General features: G+C 37.3%; 1 protein-coding gene across 22 annotated transcripts in view; it reads left to right on the top strand.

The window, feature by feature from the left end:
* The window catches only part of DLG1 (discs large MAGUK scaffold protein 1), a 140,415-nt gene that overhangs the window by 77,903 nt on the left and 40,788 nt on the right, over positions 1–21,724 (top strand). For 13 of the 22 annotated variants that reach the window (XM_064721543.1, XM_064721539.1, XM_064721538.1 and 10 more), the window contains 7 exons: positions 8,299–8,391; positions 11,656–11,709; positions 14,140–14,190; positions 15,156–15,280; positions 16,356–16,525; positions 17,038–17,174; positions 17,995–18,139. In XM_064721543.1, coding sequence (XP_064577613.1) covers positions 8,299–8,391; positions 11,656–11,709; positions 14,140–14,190; positions 15,156–15,280; positions 16,356–16,525; positions 17,038–17,174; positions 17,995–18,139 — 775 coding nt within the window. The remainder of the gene's footprint in view (positions 1–8,298; positions 8,392–11,655; positions 11,710–14,139; positions 14,191–15,155; positions 15,281–16,355; positions 16,526–17,037; positions 17,175–17,994; positions 18,140–21,724) is intronic. The other 9 variants (XM_064721546.1, XM_064721544.1, XM_064721542.1 and 6 more) reach the window with 1 other exon arrangement.

Raw genomic sequence — 21,724 nt, 5'->3', positions numbered from 1 at the left:
CATTGGTGATAGTTTTGTAGGTCCAGGTTGCCAGTTTCTGCCTTGTGGTTGTTCATTTGTCTCATACACAAAACTCTAGTTTAGCTACAGTCTGCCTCAGCAGGTAAGAGTCTGTCTGTCCCTGCTGCTTTATTTTGGCTTGGGTAACCGTGGTGCACATTGCTCCTCACTAGGCTGTTTTTGTAGATAAAGATTGCAGTGAAGAATTGAAAGAGTAAATACACACTGTGTTTGTCTTCAAATCAGTTCAGGTCATCCTCACCATCTGCGATTTTACTGATATTCTGCTGTCTTTGTTTTCCCCCTTCAAAGCTATTTATTTATATTTTTAGTTCAGAGTTTTAAGTTCATTTGAGTTCATTGCAAAATGCTGTGGGGTTTGAGGAGGAAACTAGGTTAGAGAATCAATTTGTTGACTGAGTTAAAAAAAACCCAACAACACAAAATCAAGCAACCAGATAACCCCTACAGTTTAGAATATCTAGCATGCTAATGGTGAGTCTTTAAAAGAGTCTGCTCACAGAGATAAGATTTTCAAGAGCCGTGGTTCACTCTGAAAAAGGTGAGAGCCAAGGTAACATCACAGGCATTCAGACTAGGCCTTTTAATCCATCAGGTCTGGGTGGGTGTGTCTTTCCCTTTTGGGGATCCAAAAACCTTTCATATCTTCATTACAGCACTTGAACTGAATTTACAGCTCCGAGGTGAACTTACCTGTCCTCAAAATCTCATTGTTAAACCATTGTGTACTAACTTACCCCTCCTCATGTAGGCAGACCCTGACAGGCTTCAGACTCAGCTACTTTGTTGCTGTGCTTTCTGTCCAAACTCTCTTTGGAGAGACCTGGATATCATCCAGGTGGAGGTCTAGGGTTTTATTCCTTCATCCTCGGGACACCATGGTAATCAGTCTTTGCTCTGTCATGGCAAGGCACAACAAGAGCCCCTGAAAGGGGCAGGAGTCAGGAACACAAATCAGAAACCCAAAGTTATGATTGCATCAGTGCAGAATGTTGGGAAGGCTTAATCCTAACCACCCATGGGTTGGTGCCATCCTGATTAAACTTATAATTTCCCTGGTCAGGTAATAGTGAATTCTTCTTCTGTTAATGGTATTGTCCTGTTTGGCAGTTCTGCTTCCCATTCTGTGTATTCAGCATATTTTGCTCTCTAGACTGGCTTATCAACAATGACAGGACTCCTGCCTGGCCTGAGTTAGGGCTTGTGTCTGTCTCAAAATTCAGCTACATTCTTCAATACCTGACTTGAAACATAATTGCTTATGTTCAGATAGTTCTACATGATTTTAGTTCTTGTGAAACTTGGTAATTTTGATTTGGTTTCTTTGGAACTCCAAAGCTGGGGCTGTAGGAAAATACTTGTGTTTAATTTTCAAATGCTCTTGAAGCTACATTTTGTTTAAAGTAGTGTAGAAATACACTCAGGAAAAATATGCATGTCTTCAAATTTATAGCTTAACAGCACAAGTCACTGACATGTAGTGGCAGTAAGGACCTGCCAAGGCCACAGGCTGGCACTGATTTAGGGAGGAGTAGAGCAGAGGTGGTGCATGAATTTAGTGCTAATTGTGTGTTCAGTTAGATCCTCTGGGCAGCACACTTGGATAGCATGGATTGGGAATGAGGATGAGTGGCAGTTGTGCTTTGTTCTTGTCACTGTCAGACTCCATGAAACAGTCTATAAATCCCTGAAGGTATTTTGAGATGAGTATTGACTTTGGTGATTTTGAGGAAGATGGATGCAAAGTTCTGAAAATAGCACACTTCACTAGTGACATATCCTGTGGCATTCTAGGTTGTAGTTCAGAGAAAAAATGCAAAACTGCACGTGCAGACCTTAACCTATATATCTCTAGAAAGAATCTATGCTTTTTAAAGTCAGCTTTGTCACTGGGTATTGGATCAAAATTGTTTCTTACCACTTTTGAGTTTTTGTGCGCTTTGGAAGATATTTTATTTCCTACTTTCAAGAAGAGATGATGAATATGGAATTGTTTTCATCAGTCAAGTCACATTAACAGAAGTTACTGATTTTGGAGTATCTGCTTGAAGGCAGTGGGAAGGGTGAAGTACAAAATTATTTTTAGAGTATTCTTCTGGCTATTAGAATTGCTTTTTGAAGTCATGAAAGTTGGTCATTAAAGCTTTAAAAAAGACCTTTGCAGAAGACATTGCTGGTGAAATATTAGTACTATTTTCCCTTTGTATGAGTATTGTTGTTACTCAGCTGTTGAGTGGGTGGTAGAGAACATGGAAAGAAAATTATTCTTGAAGAAAAACTACTTAGAGAAGATTGCTGGTACTTTAACAGATTGCTGCAAAGTGTGCACTGTATATTTGATGCGGTAATTTAAAGAATAAAATATTGATGATTCAGCTTTGTGTTAGCAACAAATTGTTCAGAGTTGGTATTTAATATGAAAGCACAACCTGATCCTGAACCCTCTCTGGTTATGAAAAATCACTTAGCACTTGATATTAGAGTAGAGCAGCTCATGCTAGTAATTAAAGCAGTCAGTGGAGAACATTTGCTTTCTGCAGTCAAAGGTGATCTGCCAAACCTGTGCAGCTTCAGTTACACAACTGCATTTTCTGGCTTTGGCTTGTGATGTGTCCCCACTGCTTTGCAATGATGTCTAAGTTGTAGCTTTCATATTTTTCAGACGTGTACTGCATTAGAGTATAACTCTGAACTTCATATAAAGTATTAGCAAGTTCTCTTCACAGTTTAGTCAGACAAAACAATCCTTTCCCAGCCTGAGAACCAAGGACACCGTTACAGCTTCAGGCCCAAAAAGTACAAACAGAGAGATGAGAGGAGTCTGGGAGGATGGGACTGCATAACCTAAAGCTGTAATGGGACCCAATCAACCCCAATATGGAAATGGACCAAAACTTATAAAAGTGTGAAAACTCATGACCCTTGTCCATCTTGGGTGTAGCCTCAGCCAGGCTCTGGTACTGCCCAAGGTGTAGCCTTTGAAGGCCTTTTAATAAATATCTGCTTTATTCCTTTAACACTATCTAGCCTCTGTCCCAGGTAGCCTTCCAAGGCATCAGCAAGAGTTTTTATATTCTACCAGTGTGACTCCAAGGCAGGCTCTGCCTTTACATCACATGTGAATATAATTGGGCCGACTGATGCCATGTCTCTCAAATATCTGATTAATCTCTTTTAATAACATCCTTCTTGTCTTCTCTTCCTTTTCTTCTGGTTTTTTTCATTATGTTTATACCATGGTTGTTCTATATAAGCATTACTACACTTTGATCATGCTGTAGTCACTTTGTATACTGGCATTTCTACCACTGAAATTTCAATGGCGCCCGGGCTTTTTCACTGAAGAGTCTCAAGGCACACTATGCAGCATGGATGAGCTATTTTGCCTGTACCTCTTGTTCCTTGACTGTGTTTTGGTGCTTGGGCTTTGCTTTTGGAACTACAATTGCCTTCAAGGTTTTGTTTTCTTTTAATTGTTGATATCTTACTGATATAACCTCAGGGACCAAAGGCATGATGACTGCCAGAAAAAAAATCATGCTCTTAGCAGTTTTCTGCTGCATAATGTTCCTTCTTTTGCCACTGAAATCAAAAGGACTGAAAGCACACAGCAGATATGTGAATTCCTTTGCCTCATCTTTTGTATTGTCTTCCCCTTTCCTGCTTGGAGGAGAATGTAGGAAGCCAAACAGCTGAGTTTACAAGAATGTGATATTCAGCATCTCTTCCCCTTGCCCTCAATTTTCTTAGCACTCTTAAAAGCTAATTTATTTTTGTTTTAGTCAACACACTACTTGGTCTGTGTGTTTTCAACAAAGTTGATGTCTCCAGGAATAAAACATTCCTTTTGAATCTGGAACATTGCACATTTTGGGATTTATTATGTATGCAAGACAAAAGCCTTATACCCCAAGCCTCTCTTCTCCTTTTCTGCATTTTAATGTAGTAGACATGAATATTGTCTAATAGTAATTAGGCAGTGTCATGCTGGGTACTGATATGGAAGTAAAATGGATGGTAGAAATGCATCCTGCTAAACCTCAAGCATTCTTGAATGTCTCTGGAAAATAAATGTTTGTGGTCTCCAAAATCTGCCATTTAGCAGGCTGTTGTCAGAGGATTCTGATACAGGGCCTTCAACACAGGACAGCTCCATCCCAGTAATCCCTGCAGGCTGATGAGTGTGTCTCAGAGCTGCTCAGTATTAGTGCATCTGTGGACATTTCTGAAAAGAGAAAAACTTACCAGGTGCTCATGCACATTCACAACATGATTATCTTCATCTCTGCCTTTGCCCTTCAGTATCAAACCCCGCAGGTTCCTAGGCTTTCTGGAACAGAACAACCTGAGTGTGCCTGAGCTCACATGGATTAGGGGGACCCAGTCCTCCAGCTCCTGAATGCTTCACAGGCCAAAGACATTTCCTGCTGTGTGCCTGCACAAGTCTGAGAATGTTGGTATGGCCAACACATTTCTGGTTTCCTGTCACTGGCTGGTTTTCTGTCTCTGCATTATGAATATTGCAGTAATGAAACGTTCGGCAGCTCTTGATTGCATCCCTTCTGGATAGAAGATGAGACATGGCAGCTCTTGGTGATTAGAGGAGCATCTGTCAGTACCTATTTTTCTCTTAATATTCATGCTGTAAATAACTGGAAATGTTTTTACTTAGGTCTGTATGTCTCTTCCTTTATTCTGCATGTAAAAATTCTGCTGACTCATAATTTAAATATTCACATTTGCTGTAGGAAGGTAATGTGAGATGGAGAATAACCGTGTTCTAATGCTGTGAACTGATGAAACCTCTCCATGTTAGCTAAATACAGTACAGCTGACCTAATCAAGTTGTTTCCTATGGGCTGGTATCCTTCATTCTCATCATACCCAGCACCACAAATTCAGATCCACAGCATGTTCCTAGAACAGACCCACCAGGCAAGAGAAGGTGCTGCACGCTGTGCCAGTGCTGGCTGTGGGTGCCTGCTGAGAACACTGTGGCCATTGATTTGAGCCCACTTCTTTCCTGTGTAAGGCTGGGAATATAGGTGTATTAAGCTGTCAGTTTTCATATAGATGCTGGGAAATGATCTTTGACCCTTCCCCTTTGATAGAATTTAAAATAGGCTGGTAAAGTTAAATATTCAACAACGTGATTAAATCATGCTGTTTTCTCTTTTTTTTGCTTTTTGGGGGAAATGAGGGAAGGATTAATTTTGGAGCTTTTTTTACTTTGAATATTGGAATAAAAATGTAGTATAGAGATCATGCATCCTTAGCATTAAAAATTGAATGAATAATAAAAACCTCATTTAAATATTCATTTAAATGTTCATTTAAATATCTTAAATTTAATAAAAAAAATTAAAACAGTGTGTGCCTGAAAGTTGTGGTTTCGTGGTGCTGCTGCATTTCAAGGAAATACAACTCTTGAAGTTGTTAACAACAAAGTAATTCTTGTTATGGTATTAAAAATTTATTTTCTTTGACATTTTAATGTTGAAATCTTCTACAATGTATCTGCCCACTCACAATTCATATACTTTCCATCATCAACTGCTTGTAAATTCATTAATTTTCTGCCCCAAGAAGCATTCAGAACAGCAGAAGGATTAAAAAATTTGTGGATGTAAGCCTTGGAAAAGTTTTGAAGTGGTAAAATGGAGAAAAATTAAGGGATTGTAGAAGGTTTTGGGAGAAATAACCTTTGGAGCTTCTTTATAATAGTCAGATGACTTTTGCCCTCTATTCAATATTTTGTGCATTGCATTGATTATTTGTGCCCAGCTAATTGACTGGTGTGTGGTGGTTCAATGGTGCTCTTTAAATAGAGTGAGAGAGCACACAACATGCAGACCTAGCTAATGCAGAGCATGTAGGGCTTCTTCCTATGACCACAATCTAGAAAACGTATTTTTAACTTCCTCAGGAAGAAATATTTTCATTTATTTTCCCTCCATAGTTTGGCTGGGTGTTTTTGGCTGGGTATTTGGCGGTTTGGTTTTTCCATTTGGGTTGTTTTTTTTGGGGTTTTTTTGGTTGGATTTTTTTTATCAAAAAAGACTCTCAGTGTTTGACTTTGATGAGTGCTCATGGTGGTGAGATGGGAACGCTGAAGCGCGCGGATGCAATGAGGAGCCCGAGACTGGAGATACACGAAGCTGCTCCTGTGCAGGCACGGCAGCTGCTGCGGCACCCGCCGCGGGCTCCGGCCGCTCGCGCCCCTTTCAGCTCCTGCACGCTGCCAGCGGCTGCCAAACACAGAGGGAAATTCACAAACCTGCGGGACAGTGTAAAAAAGAGCCCTACAAAAAGCACAGCAAAAGTAAAAGCTGCTAGTGGTTGGGTGTCTGATGGCTCCTGCTCCAATTGCTCTTTAGGGAAGGTAGGTGTTGCAATGTGTGTTTGGAGATGTGCGTTTTTGTGCAAACTGTCGGAGGTATGTTGCATTCTTTTCTTTCTGTAGTTTTAGCCCTGCTGTTTCTAATGGCTGTCTTACCAACTTTTCTTTTGTATTTTATTGCTAGAAATCAAAGTAACAATTATTGAAATCAGATTGGCAAAGGAGTACTTGTTCTCGTGTTTTCCAGTGAAGACTGCTGTACTTTATACAATATGGGGGTTTACAGTAATTTCTTGAAAGTTTAGTTTACTTCATTTTTGCCCTCCAAAGTGTATCTTTTTGTTTTTTCCTAAGAACAGAATTTGCTGAATTTTACAGAATTTTCTGGCTTAGTTGGTCTCCTTGAGGATGTGTATGGTGCTCTGATTTACCTACATATTGGTATTTCCTCACTGAAGGACTTACTGTGTGTGGGTTAAACACAAAAAACTACTTACTTTGGAACAAGGCAGACTTAAAGGGGTATCTCATATTTTGCATGGGTAGGGCCAAATTGGTGCTTGAGCTGTTTACTTTGATTTGTCATCTGAAGCCTGGGTTGTTCTTTCAGGAGCCACAGGTTTATTGCACTGAGCATTTCCTGCATCCTTTGCAAAAGCCATATTAATGTTTTCCAGACCAATTTAGATTCTCCCCTACCTTCTTCTTTTTAAACATTTGAAATATTGTGCTTTAGTCTGTAGATGAAAGAATGCTTTAATGACATTAGGATTAACTCTCAAGATACCAAACACATTTTGTTCTTGCATCTTTTAGTAATTGGAATGTTTTTCAGCAGCTTTCATTTTGGAAGGATTGACTTTGAGCTGAAAAACCCCTGTAGAAATACCATATGTAAATTTAATATGTGTTGCTGTTCTTGGACTCTTAATGCAAATAATATTGATTACTATTACTCTTTAATTTGGTGGCTGCTGTTGATGTATGCTGCTTTGTATTTTAAGGTATCTCAAACTTTTAAAATGTTTAATACTCTTATGTTCTGGGGTTTTTGTTCACTTTTGGGATTTAGTAGTTTCTTTTGTCATTATGCTTCATTATTTTTAATGATCACAAGAATGTCTTGGAACATCTAAATTGCAAGAGCTTTGATCTGCTGTTCAGCTTGTAATGTTGACGATAGTTGCCAGCAGTTTGTGTTGCTGACAGCTTGTTGACAAACAGTATGTGAACATCTCAAAGACATTTGAATCAATGTTTTGCTCAAAATGTTGTTTGGAATCTTATTCCTTTGCAGCTTAATTGTCACTAGATTCCCTGGTTATTATTTTAATGAAGATTCTTAAGACCAAAATTGTCCTAGTCTGCAGATGTTTGGTAAACCTCTGTGAAGATCTGTGAGAGATAAATTGAAGCTGTTTTAGCACCTTCCACCCATTTGACTAAAAGGTTTTCTTTGATTTTTGCTAAGTTTAGAAACCATAAAGTACTTCTGATTTTTCCTCTTTATCAAAGAGGAATATTAGCTTTGTTGAGTGCTATTAACTTCAACCTATTTTCCTGCTTTTGCACTCTGTTGTATATTGGTGAAGGGATTCTGTTGTGAAACCAGCCCACAGAAAGCCTGAGTCTGTTCATTGACCTGAGCAGGTTTTGTGTTGGAGCCCAAAGTCTCAGTGCTGCAGGGAGAGTGCCTTGGTGTGTGGTCTGACCCACCTGGGCACGTCCAGCTGCTCTGGTTCCTCAGCACCAGTGCAGTGCTGGGAATGTGTGCCATGAGCAATCTGCCTCACAGGGGCTGTTCTGCATTGCAGCTAGGCTCCAAATCCATGTATGTGCTAGTTCATAGTTGTTTATGCTGCTACATTTGAGTCTTGTTTGTTTGAAACTGTTTTTCTAGTTTTCCTTATTTTTGACATTTTGTTGGTGATTTTTAGCCCACAGAAGCTGTTCCTTCCTCTTCTCCCATTGTCCCTGTGATCCCTGTCCCACCAGTCCCTGCTGAGACCATCCCATCCACCATATCACAGGTTTTTATTCTGTTTTGTTTTGTTTTATAAAACTTGTTCAACTTTTATTTTTTGTTTTGTTGCTTTGCTGAAATATGCCTTTTGCTACTCTGCACTCAGTTTTGAGGTGAACTGTTAAATACCTATCATTTCGCCCTAACTTTTGTTCATTTTATGACAGCTTTTAGTACATTAAAATATTTATATTTTCATATAGAAGTGACTAGTAAGTTGTGATAAAACTAAAGAAAAAATAACCACAAGAATTAAAGGACCAGTGGGATATTTTGTGTTCATATAGTAACTTCAGGGCCATTGCATCTGTACTAAAGCATTATTGCTTGATTTGTTTATAAAGAAAATGTTTTCTCATCTCCTCTGAATACATGTCTTTCTTTGGTTGCTCTTGCATGGTGTTTCTCATGTTCTGCACCCATTTATTGGTATTACTGTTTTGGGGGACATTTAGAATACAAAGGAGATATTTTACCTCGCCATTCCTAACATATTTGACTTGAAAAATGTTTCCCTTCTGAGCCTTCATCTTTTAGGTTCCATAATGTCCAAACAGCCCCCAAAACAGAAACCAAACCCAAGAAAAGTGAGGGCAGTAACATGAGTTAATGTTGGTATTTCCCATGTAATTTGGAATATGTGACCACAGCATGGCAAGCCATGCAACAACCCAGTTAGCCAGCAGTTACATTTCTGCAAATAGATTGTCATTCTGGTTTTTTGTAACTTTCAGTGCAGAAATCTGAAATGATGAGTCCACCCCTTCTGAAAAGATTGATTAATTTTTGGAACTGTTTGATGACAGATGTTTATGAACTTTAAAAGGAAGTTAAGCTATCCAGAATATTACCTGAAAATTTTTGTAGTATGGAAGTCAGTATTTTTTTTCTTAATTTTCACTTTCAGGCTACTTGACTAACTTGCAACAGGTGGTAATCTTTGTCTTTGCTGAGTTTTTATTTTTTTTGCATAACCCATAATTAGCAAAACTTTTTGCAGTTGCCTGTTTTATAGTGCAGTTTGCAGTAGATGTGTGTTTATTTGAATCTCTCACCTGTACTTCTTCCACCAGGAAGACAGGAAATTTGATTAGTTTTAGAAATACTCCCTTCTAATAGAGGGATTCTGCCCACATCAAGATTTGAGGTGGCAAAGCCTGGCAAAGCTTTTTTTATTCATCATTGAAAAAGATGGTAAATTTGGTAAATGGCTGCTGCTTGATAAAATATAGGAGTGTTAGGAACAATAACTTAACTTACAGAAGGGGTTTTACATTGGTTAGCTGATTTGTATATCAAACATACTGTTTGCCAAAGCTCACCTACTAACAGCAACTTTGCTTTTAGTTGTCTTTTTTTTTTGAACATGAAAATAAGAACACTTGTCTGCCTCAAAAATAAAAATCATGGGGAACCAGCTTTCACTAGCACTGATGTTGAATATAATTGGATGTTACAGAATCCTAATATTAAATAAAAATACATTCCAAAATGGAGTGAAAAGAACATGAGTGAGCAGTTCAACCTTGCTTTCTTCTGAGTAAAACCATAAAAACATATGTTTTTATTAAAACATATGGTTGTATTTATTGTAACCTTAACAATAAATTATGGTGATGAATAATAGGTTGGGATTTTTAGTACAGGATCTTAATTTTAATTTACTCCTATTTTAATAGAACCTGCACTTGAATAAGAAGCAGAAAAGGAAATTTAACTTAGTGGCAAAAAATGGTTGTGAAGGATAGTGTTGTTTTGACAGAGATTTTTATTGTGACATTAATAACTAGTGCTTAATGTCTTTACTGCATGAAATGTGCCAATGCTTCTATTGAGAGAGCTGCTGGGTGAGAAAAGCTTTTGATTGCATATTGACAGTCATATGTGTCATCCTTTTTGTTTCCTCTTACTTTTAATTGTCTGCTTTGTTAACGTGTGTAAGTCCCACCTGATTTTAGTACTTATTAAATCACACAGGCTTAATTTGTGACACTTGATAGCAGATTGATGGCTCCTGTCTGATGATGGGAGATTATTCATCTCAGCCTTTTCAAAGGCACTTCTGAGTCATCACTTCCTAGGTTTAGGAGCTTTTAAAAATCATAAATTCTTCAGAAGTATGTTGCTGTCATAGTAATGAAACAAAAAGGCAGAATATGAATAGGTTAATGCAATTGTCATGTTTTTGCAGGTCTTAACTTTACCTTTGCATGAGCTTAATGCTGGCTTCTTTTGCAGCCTATTAAACTATCCCTAAATTTATTTACACGCACACACACACTCACCTAGGAGATTAAAAAAAGGAATGTCATAATTTCAAAGATAATGTATTTTTATACATATTAAAAACCCCCTCAGATTCATTAAAGCAGTAAGGAGATTAACTTTGTTTAGTGCCATTGAACTTAATAATTCACAGTATTTGGAGTCTGGAATATATCTGGACACTGTTTGTTTCCTAGAGCAGGCTAGATGCTGCCTATTTTAAAGGCAGATAGTTGATGGATAATTGGGAAATCTGTTTATTTGGAAACATTTCAGAAAAATGCCATCAGATCCTATGGATTTTGTTTTTGTTGAAACCACATTTTTCACAGAAAAATTCTCAGTGTATGAGATCAAAACTGTAAACTTACTCTACTGGTTCCTGGCTTGTAAAAATGTTAATATTATTTCAGCTTTCTGTGACAATAATCTCTGGCTGCTTATGCTTGTTAATTCTTAACAATTTTCTGATGGAAGCTCGTGCTGCTGTGGGGTAAATGAATGCCTGCTGTGGGTTTGCTTTTGCAAGTCAGTTCTGTAGGTCCTTTCTTGCCTAAGTTGCATTTCTGCAGGTTTCCATTTAGCAGTTTTTGAAGGGGGTGGTTCACTGCTCCTGATGGGAAGAAAGGGAAATCGAATCCACTGAAAATTGGTTTTGAGATACTGAGTGGTAAAACAACCTCTGCATATCATACCACAAGTACTGGGGCAGCTGGCATCATGTCAAATGGTAGCATGACTCAGGTTTTCTTTTGAAAAACAAGGTAATAAATGTCAGAACTTAGATATTAAATATGATCTCAGACTTCCCTAACAGTGTGGGTTTATGGCAGGGAAGCAATTTGTCCAGGATAGTAACGAGTGTTTTAGAAGGTCAGTTTTGAGATTCTCAAGGTCAGGCTGCCTTTTAACAGAACTTTGAGAAAGCCAGCAAGTTAAATGCTGTAAAATTATCAATAGTGCATTTTCTTATGCTGTTCATTTTTTTTATGTTTCATTTTTAAAGGCAAATCCCCCTCCAGTGCTGGTGAATACAGATTCTTTGGAGACTTCAACATATGTAAGTCTACACTTGCTTTCAATTCTAACTTTAAATCATGTTTTATGAATGTAGTTGGGTACACTTGTTGTTGCTGTTTAAAAAGACCTGTTATTTCTCTCTGATGGTGCTTGATTTTGTCAGCTCTCATGATGGTTATTTAAACTCCTTAAATAGTTGTTTCATGAAAAAAAATGTTGCAGATTTCAGGTGGAAATTTTTCTGTGTTCCAGTGTATGGCAGTGCAAAACACAACTGAGATCCCAGAGGTTCAGTGTTCAGAGAACAATCTGTTTTCTTCAACTGTGCAGGCAGATACTTTAATATTTAATGTGCCATTTCTGTTGCACTTCTCATAAAAACATTTCTTCATGCAGTGGCTATACTTAAGGTTTTAGTGCTATAAATATTCATAAAAATGAGTTGGTTCTGTTTGAAATATTAAGGTAATAAGTGTAGTTATGTGGAGGCTGAGCTGTTCATTTGTCAGGAATAATTACAACATTTACTTATAAAGTCTTCTATCTAGGGGAAGGCCCTGGAAATAAAGCTTAGCTTAGTGGGTGTGAGATCCCTTTAAAACTTGGAAAAGATAGACTGGGTCAGTGATTTTTATCATGTGATACATTCTTGCTGTCTCTGCTAATGTTTGGTTTGTTAGATGAATAAATTCAAAGGTAATTTTTCAAAAAAAGAGAGAGTATAGGACTAAGCTAAAGGAGAAGATAAAATGATGGAGGTTTTTGTTTACTCCTGTTTATGTAGAAGATATTTTAAATTGGATTAAAGACCTTTGTACATGGAAATAAGAGACTGCTTAAATATATTAGGATCAGCTTTGTTTTGTGTAATGGCAATGGATAGGGAAATGATTAATCATCCTTGTTATTTATTTAATAAAAAAGAAAAGAAAAGAGCACTGCACACTGATCAATCATCATGACCCTTTTGCAGGTACTGTAATGCTGGATGACTGCTTCAGTTAGCACATGTTGTCATTCCTGTAGATAATAGCTCAAGGACTAAGCTACCATCAAAACTTCTTGATCACAGTGGCTTCTTTTGTGTTGGTGTAGCAGTAGATCCAGTTTCATGGATTCAGAAGGTCAGGACCTCATCCCTTTTTAATAGAGAAATATCATGTGTTAAAACCACTGTATCTTTTCCACTGAACAAACTGCTAAGGACATAATCATTTTTGAGGTACTTTGCAAAGATGATAATCTGTTATGTGTGGAATGGATATGGCTTCTATTGTCAGGGGAATATAATTAGGGAGTGAGGGATAAAAGAGCTTGATATTAGACAGCCTGTAGAAGTCATGGCATTGCCAGCTTTTGGAGCATTTAAATATGTTCAGTAAACATAGGAGGAAGGAAGTAGCTTGATCTTAATTTTATTTGGGGTGAATTAAATTCCCTTTTTAAAGTCTCTCCTAGGAAATGATCAGATTTTAAAATGCTTTCTTCTATATATGTTTTTTTATCTTTAGTGTGTTAAGACTACAGAAGTCTTTCCAGATATTCTATACCTTAAGAGTAGACAAGGTCCTTTGTAAAGTACTACTATAAATGCTGTATTTTACCTTGTTAAGTATTTCAGTCTAAAAGGCTAGGAATATGGAGTTGTCTGTAGCTGCTGTAGGTAACTGTGGAGGAAAGAATTTGAGTTCCAAGGTATCTTGGAAAAAAACTTACTCTTGAATATATAAATATGATTGAGAATTTGTTATTTAATTGATTTTGGTTAGTTTTGATTTTTTTTTCCTTCTGGTATTTGATTCTTTCCTTATTCTGTAGGTAGCAAAGAATGTGGGTATCCTTTCTAACAAGGCTTCTTTTTAGGATTTCAGTTTATCATCAAGCTTTATAAAGTATTTTTCTAAACTCTTTTACTCTTTTTGTCCCTATTTTAAATTGCCGAACTTTATTATGTATGTGACATGATAAATAGTAGTATAAACAGTTGTTAAATATTGCTTTAGAAGGGTCTTGCCTATTTCTCATGAGAAGATGATATAAAGCATCCATCTTTGATTTTTCTCTGCTCAGTGTGGAACAATAAGAGGAAAATGCTGCTCTGTTCTTCCTTACAATTCTTCTCTATCCCACATTCTCTTTCTTTGTTCGCAGTTTCAAGTTGCTGTATAGCCTGAGGAACATCTGAGGATCTCCAGAGCATTTTTTCTTTCTGGCAGTCAGAAACAGAGGGCCTGTGCCCTACAGTAGTTGTGTGGAACAGTCTGCTCTCTGAACAGGCGCCTTTTAAACTCGTACAAAAAGATTGTCTGATTCATAAATACAGAGTGGTGTGGAAATCACATGTCCCCTCTGAGCCCAGTGGTCACTTTGAATCAGCTGAGATTTGATGGGAGTGAAGTTCCAACCAAGCAAAATGGGTTGTGGAAAGTGTAGGATTCTCTTTGAGTCTCATTTCTCTTTTTTTTAATAGGTCAATGGCACTGATGCAGATTACGAGTATGAAGAAATTACTCTTGAAAGGGTAACATGCTAAATGTCCTCTGTACTCTGTTTGAAATGGAATTTATGATACTTTAATATGAAAAATGTCAATCCAAACTAATTCTTAATCTTTTTATTTTAGGTAGATTATTTACCCTTATTTAAAAAAAAGTATATTCAGTTGCTAAGCAGGAATTGAAAGTTTTATTAATATCCGTGTCGATTGAGAGTAAAATGGGGGAATGATCTCTTCTAAGTCATCCTGCATTTAATGTTGCTACCTAGGCTTGTAGAGACTAACAACACCGATTCTGATTTAATCTCCTGCTATTTTTCTCATAGGCTTTTATTTACATACTATTAAGTTTATATTGAGATTACAAGTGACAACTTGTCACATGCATTTCTTTGTTAGGTTTTCTACGTTGAGATCTAGCTCAGTTCACTTGAGGTGTACTGTTAACAAAAAGACAGAAAAAGACAGAAAGAAATTGTTTTATACCTGTGCAGTTCTGGTGGTTACTGAGAGGGTGAAGAGCTCTTGCAATTGATGGTAAGGGCAAGTAATCCTCGAAGAGAAAAATGTCAGTCTGAATCTCTGCATCTGTGAGACTATATTAGAGGTGGGGCACAAGCTATTTTAAAGGCTTTTTTTCTGGGAAAAATGTGTCACTAATAATTTAATGAGGAGCAAATATTTGTATGAGTAATCTGAAATATCTAGCACTTTAGAGATAGAAGATTTTATGTAATTTATCAAGTTCAGTGAGAAAGCTGTGGGGCTGGAACTGTCACAGTTATACAGTGACTTATGTTCTCCTTACATGTATATAAGTTGTAATTATACTTATTTTCATATAAATAAGTTATATATGTAGCATACTGCTTAATTTTTCTTTAAATATTTTTGTTTTCAGTGAAAATGATGTAGATTCGGTTCTATAGTGTATCAAATACACCAGAATACCATTTCCCCAATAAATATTTTTCCTTTTCTATCTTTAGGGAAATTCAGGACTTGGCTTTAGCATTGCAGGTGGTACAGATAACCCACATATTGGGGATGATGCCAGTATTTTCATTACAAAAATTATAGCTGGAGGTGCAGCTGCACAGGATGGAAGATTACGGTAGGATGGATTTCTGTCTTGGGTTACTAAGTGCTGTTACTGTATTTTAAAAAGTGAATAGAAAATTTTCTGTTACTTTTAATAGTTTTATCCTCCTGCATTAAATGTTAAATAGGTTTTCTTTATGGAAGTGTTTAGTAAATAATGACAAATGTTTGAGTGGATCAATTTGTGTCTCCCAAACTAATAATATCTACAGTTTAGGAAAATTAAGTGAAATTTTTCTATTCTGTGGTATAAATTTATTATGCCATATGTTTCATAGTCCTTAATTCAAGAAAAAGGTAGCTCTTGGTTTTCCATATGTGGATTTTCTGATCCACAAGGTAGTTGAGTTTATTAACAACCCTTTTTTATGCTTGGTAATAATTCAGTGTCCTAATTTTTCAAAGATAGCCGTCCACATTGTTTGTAGGACTATTTTGTTTCCTCTTGTGTTGCCAAGAACTTGGCCCATCATTTCATGTGCAAATACCTGCTGTATTATGGGTTTTAGTCCTAATGAGCTTAGTTCAAGGCTTCATTTTAGCTTGTTGGCCATTGTCAGAGGTACATCTGGCAGGACATGGTGACAGGTGGGCCAGGCATTGCACTTAGTGTAATGAGGGCTCAGAGTTACTGCAGCAGCGTGTTAAATGGACTGGAAGGCCAGCACTTAAACTGCTTGTGAAAAGCAAGATTGACTTGTTCATATCATGGCTTCAAACTAGTATATTTGCATTGTGTGCCTTCTAGGTTTTGGTTTTTTAGATTCTGTTTTATAGCTGTAAACAAAAGGTAATTTTTGCAGACATCTGTTAAAAGCATTGTCAAAATAAGGTACATATAATAAGGTGCCCTCTTCAGCCATGAATTAAATATTCTTCTTAAATATTTCCCAGTGATCCTTGGTTTATTTTTAAGCACTAATAATTAATTTCAGAGCGTTGTCTTGAATGAGTAGAACTTTGGAGATAAATCTCTGTGTTTTAATGCCTTAACATGTATGTTAGTGTATTATAGGTACAATATTAGGCTCCTGATGTGTGCACTTTGCTGTAACACAGCAGCTGAGCATGACTGTTGCTGTCTCCAGGGTCAATGATTGTATCCTGCGAGTAAACGAGGTGGATGTTCGGGATGTGACACACAGCAAAGCCGTGGAGGCACTGAAAGAAGCAGGATCCATTGTACGATTATATGTCAAAAGGAGAAAACCAGTCACAGAAAAAATAGTGGAAATCAAACTTGTGAAAGGCCCCAAAGGTACGTTGGAAATCTAAAGTATCTGTTTCATAAGGATAGAATTGAAACTGTTCTTGTAAAATGCCAAGTTTTCTTTTAAATTATGAAAAATGTTTCTGGTTGTATCTAGTAATTTTTAAGTACATTGAAATTGGAGTGAAATACTTAATTGGATTACCTAGTAAGGATGTTTGAGAGATTAAAAATAATTTAGGGAAATTAATTACTGGGCAATATGACTATAAATATATAGATGCATGATGATGCTTACAGTTCTGCTCTGCCCATACTTCACAAAGCATGAAGTAAATGATCTAGCTTTTCGTTTTCAGAGTTGTCTATGTGTTATATCTTTTCTAGAGCTTTATTTTCAAGAAAATTATGGAGTTAACTTGAAAAGGCATCAGAATTACTTCAGCCAGACCCTGATTGTATATATTCATGTTACATAAGGAGTGTTATTATTTATGTAGGAATTTAAATCCAATGATTGCAAAAAAGGTTTCTTGAATAATGCCTTTATCTTCAAGCAGGTCTTGGTTTCAGTATTGCTGGTGGTGTAGGAAATCAGCATATACCTGGGGACAACAGCATTTATGTAACCAAAATCATCGAAGGTGGGGCAGCACATAAAGATGGCAAACTTCAGATTGGAGACAAACTTTTAGCTGTAAGTAAGAGCTGCATTTTTTTAATAGTCATTCACTTTTAGGCTCAATAGGAGCATGATTCAATTTGTGGTTAAGCTGCCTGGAAATCAGTGATAAAATTAAATCTGCATCATTCAACACCATCCCATCAGGAAATCTGAAATCTATTCCTCAGCCCAATGTTCCATGCAAAACCTGTATAAATCAGCATATTTATTTCTGATGCCTGCTATTATTTTTCTGGGATCTGAGTGACAGAATTGTAGACAAACATACAATGGAATTGTTTCTTTTCTGAAAATAGAAGAATGAAATGGAACTCCTTGTACTGGTGGCTGGCCAGCCTTTAGCCAGCCTGTAGTCAAGCTGCTGCTTATGTTGCATTTCAGTGTTTGTCATGCTTTTGAATGGGGTTGTTATTTTTTAAAAAATCTTAAAATAGCTTCAAAGATGAATTTTTCTATACACAAAGTAAAAAAATCTCTTCAACTTCCTGAAATTCAATCCACAGTTTTTTTGTCCAGATAGAAAAATGAGAGCCATAGCCGTACATTACAGAATGTAACTTTATGTCTCTGTGTTTAATTTGTACTGCAATTACCAAATACTGCAAAATGACTTTTCAGTCTTCAAGAGTGGTAGGAATGAAAATCTATTAAAAAGATATCAACAAAAGGCTTTTAGAAAACTTGTAGGAAACTATAATTTCATGGTACCAGATATGTCTGGGGCATGTGAATCCTAATAAAGACTCTCAATGCCTGTTCCAACAGCCTTCAGTGAGTGTCCAATGGAAACAGTACATTTTTCTGGGTTCAGAATGTTTGTTTTTCTCTTCAGGTCAACAGTGTTTGCTTAGAAGAAGTTACTCATGAAGAAGCAGTGACTGCCTTAAAAAACACATCTGACTTTGTTTATCTGAAGGTTGCAAAACCCACCAGCATGTTCATGAATGACAGTTATGCTCCTCCTGACATCACAAACTGTAAGTTCATCTTATCTTTCTGATTTAATTAATTTTCCCTTTAAGGCATTAACATATTTCATTTTTAGTATTTTAACTTTTGCAAGCTTAAAAAGTTATATGAGGCAAAAATCTGATATAAGTTCATTAATGAGGAAAATGATATACTATACAGAAAAACATCCTATAACTTGTATACTGAAAAGACAGCAGCAGCAGGGCTCCAGGTGTGTTTTTGTGGCTGTCATGGCCCAGTCCTAGAGACTCAGTGTTAGTCAATACTTGCTGGTGAGTAAAAGGGGAGAGAACAAGTATCTTATGCTCTTGGGGTGTGAAGAGTAGAAAGCAGTGCACTCTGAGGGTGTTCAGTGTCCTGTAAACTAAGAGGTTGGTGATGCTCTGACGTTATTCCCATTTTCCCTGAACTTGCTTGAACTTGCATATACTTGAATAAACTGAACAGGGAGGAGTTCTTGCTCTGGTGCCTTCCTGTGAATGTGTTAAAAAATTCCATATTAACTTATTTGAAATCTGACTTCAGTTTTGACATAATTATTGACAATTTGAATGGAAAACCAGTGACTGCTGTATTAAAAAGGAGTTACAAGAATTTCTTGTTGACATAAGGGTACTACTGACAAGAGTATTTTAAAAGTCAAACATACAAATCCAGAAAGTTCAGGGTTGAACTACAATGTAAAGAAATATTTGAGTTGAGTATACTTAAGAGGGTTATTACCATTTAGTGGCTGGAGGAATGGAAGATAATGATATAACTGCATATTTCCAAGACGGAATAGACTGACTTTTCTGGATTACCAGTTTTACTCATGTTGTCACATAAAATGGTTCTAGGGGAGACTTATTTTAGGTACTGCTTTGTTTCCTGCCATTAGATATGTGCAACTGATATGTAGCACTGATCTGTTTAGCTGCTACTTCATATGAAAGAAAGGAACACTTTGGGACTGACAGATGTAATTGACAACAGTATGTAAAGAACAACAAACTAAAGTGCAGCACAACAAAGACTGAAGTACCTTATAAGCCCATCAATTATTGGCAATAGCTACAGTATCTTAAAATCTATTTGTAAGCTTATTGAATTACAATTTGGAGCTAATTAGGTTTTATCTCCACTGTGTTATTAGAGGTATGCTCTGGAAGGCTCCATTCTTTGACATATCTAATTTTCAGCCTCCACTGATTCTTCCCCTGTTTTCTACTCATATATTTTATGGTTAGAGAGCAGCCATTTTCCCTTACTGTATCTAGTTTGTTCAACAACCTTTCCCACTGTTTCCTTGGAAAGTAGACCTCCTGTTCTTTCTCCATATAACTGGTCTTTTCATATATTTCACCTGGAATTCATATTTTTTTGGAAAAGAGAAATCTGATTTTTACCTAATGTTCCTGGTAATGTTGCAGTAATACAGTTACACTGCTGTGGATGGGGATGTGACAAAGCTTGAAGCATCTCCTCTCTTACTGCAGCACCTTGACTCAATCATTGGAATATTTACTTTGTTCATCTTTTGTGGGGTCAAACACAAAAACTGTAGAAAGTTTGAGGGGGGAAGGTAGAGAAGGAGCTGATTCCTGGTAACTTGCCCAGTGTTAATAAATCAGTGACAGTGGCACAGGTGGCTGTTGGTTGTTGGACCTCTTGTCATGCAGAGATATTAATTTCTCTCAAATGGTGGATAAGCTGGAGGCTCAGTTCATTGAAGGCAAGTGCATGATAACACAGATCCATAAGAGAGTGCCTTCTTCAAGAATTCCTTCTCAGCATGTCCAGTGGCTGGACAGATCAGGGAGGTTCTCTCAAGGGTAACCCCACATGACTGCCATGAGGATGTCCTCTGCCATCTTGCCATGAGTCCCTAATTTCTCAGGAAGTGTGACTTGGTGTCACATCCATTACCAGAGATAAATGGCCTGGTCACACATGTAGGCTCCTTTTGTCCCATTACCATCCTTCCTCCAGAGTTTCTCTCTGTTTGCTCTCTCTCTAAGGGTGATTTGAGAGATGCTGGCATTCTGTGCAGCCCAGTATCCCATCCTTTGTGGGAAGTGCATTTCTATCCTTATACTGAGAAAAGCCAGTTTCCTGACCCTGTCATGTACCTCAAGCTCCAGCAGCTGCTTCTGGGAACCTTTCTCTTCCAACTCAAGTATTCTGAAAAAAGAGTCATGGAAGTTTTTCTCAGATGCCAGACATCATCTCTCTGTCTTTTAATCACCCTTGGCAAGGTTTGTGGGCTGTCTGTACTTTTGAGTAGATTTTCTGAGTTTTATTTTATTTAGCTACAGTTCCCTTGAGTTCTCTATCTGAAGATACTGTTTTTCACTGTTTCTGGTAGACCAAAGAGCATTCCTCTGCAAAGTTCTGGGTTCTTTGATGAAACTTCAGTCTGTTTCTTTTCCTTACAACAGAAGAGCCTTTTCTACTCAAGGGTCCATGAGCTTCTGTCTCTGTTGATCAAAGTGCTGCTGGCTGTTATTGCAGCTGGTGAGGAGACTGAACCTACTGCTGGAATTTTGAACCCAAAGCAGACCTGAAGGTCTTGCTGAGGTGTTTAATGACTTAATTCCAGGAAATCAGCTTAGTCTTTTCCTCAGTCTTTCACTTATGAAGCACAAATATGTGTTTCTGAGCTGCTAAATGTTATTTTTCTAATACAGGACAGAACTAAAGCTTTTCCAGTACCTCTCAGCACTTGCACATTTACACTGGAAATCTCAAAGGGAGACATCAATCTCCTCAAAGGCTGATTCTGCTTTTGCGACCAGAAAGCCTCTGCTTTCTGCAAGAGGCTGATCAGTTAGATAGAACTACCAAAAAATGGTGGCACCTGTATGTAGTATTTTATACTGCATTTAGCAGAGCAGTACAGGGCTCAAGAGCTTTAGATTGGGGATTCTGAAGTGCTTTTGCCATATGGCAGATATTAAAGAAGTATTTTCTAGGATCGCCTGGATTGTGAGGCAATGTTGAAACAGTTACCAGGCTTCTTTCTTCACCTACTCATCTGCAGCTCTTTTGAGACATGTATTTGCAATCCTTCTTCCTATTTCTGTCCATGAGAATCCTTTTAGCCAGGTTCTTAGGAGTTCAGTCCTACCACAAAGGAGAAGTAAGATATGCACAGAGGCTCCCTGTGAACATGTCTACTCCAAGTGGTGTTAAGGTAGAAACTCTATAATATGTGAACTGCTCACTTACAGAACCCTTGGGAGGTCTTTTTGTTTGCTTATTTTATTTCTGGGATGTTTTTTGTTTGGTTGGTTAGTTTTTTGCTTGTTTTGGTTTTTATTAAAATTCTTATTTTATCAGAAATATCAAAAAGTACAGTGCACAGTGCTTGGTACTGTGCAGAACGTGCCATAGATTGCTCACTGTGCTAACTTCTGTGCACTTGGTAGTTAATTCAAAAGTTCAAATTCAGAATTTGAAAGTGGCTTAATGTTTTTTTGAGAGAGATGACTGCTTTGATACAGGCCTCCTTTGAAGACATTATCAGTGATGCATTTTTGACTCCTAATTAATATCAAAGTATTTTTGTGCTTTTGTGTGTTGGTATAGTGTTTCCACCCTACATTGAG

This window comes from Zonotrichia leucophrys, chromosome 9 (genome assembly GCF_028769735.1).
Source record: "Zonotrichia leucophrys gambelii isolate GWCS_2022_RI chromosome 9, RI_Zleu_2.0, whole genome shotgun sequence".
Lineage (NCBI taxonomy): Eukaryota > Metazoa > Chordata > Aves > Passeriformes > Passerellidae > Zonotrichia > Zonotrichia leucophrys.
The sequence above is the reverse complement of the archived record's forward strand: the minus strand, read 5'-3'. Positions and strand labels throughout refer to the sequence as shown.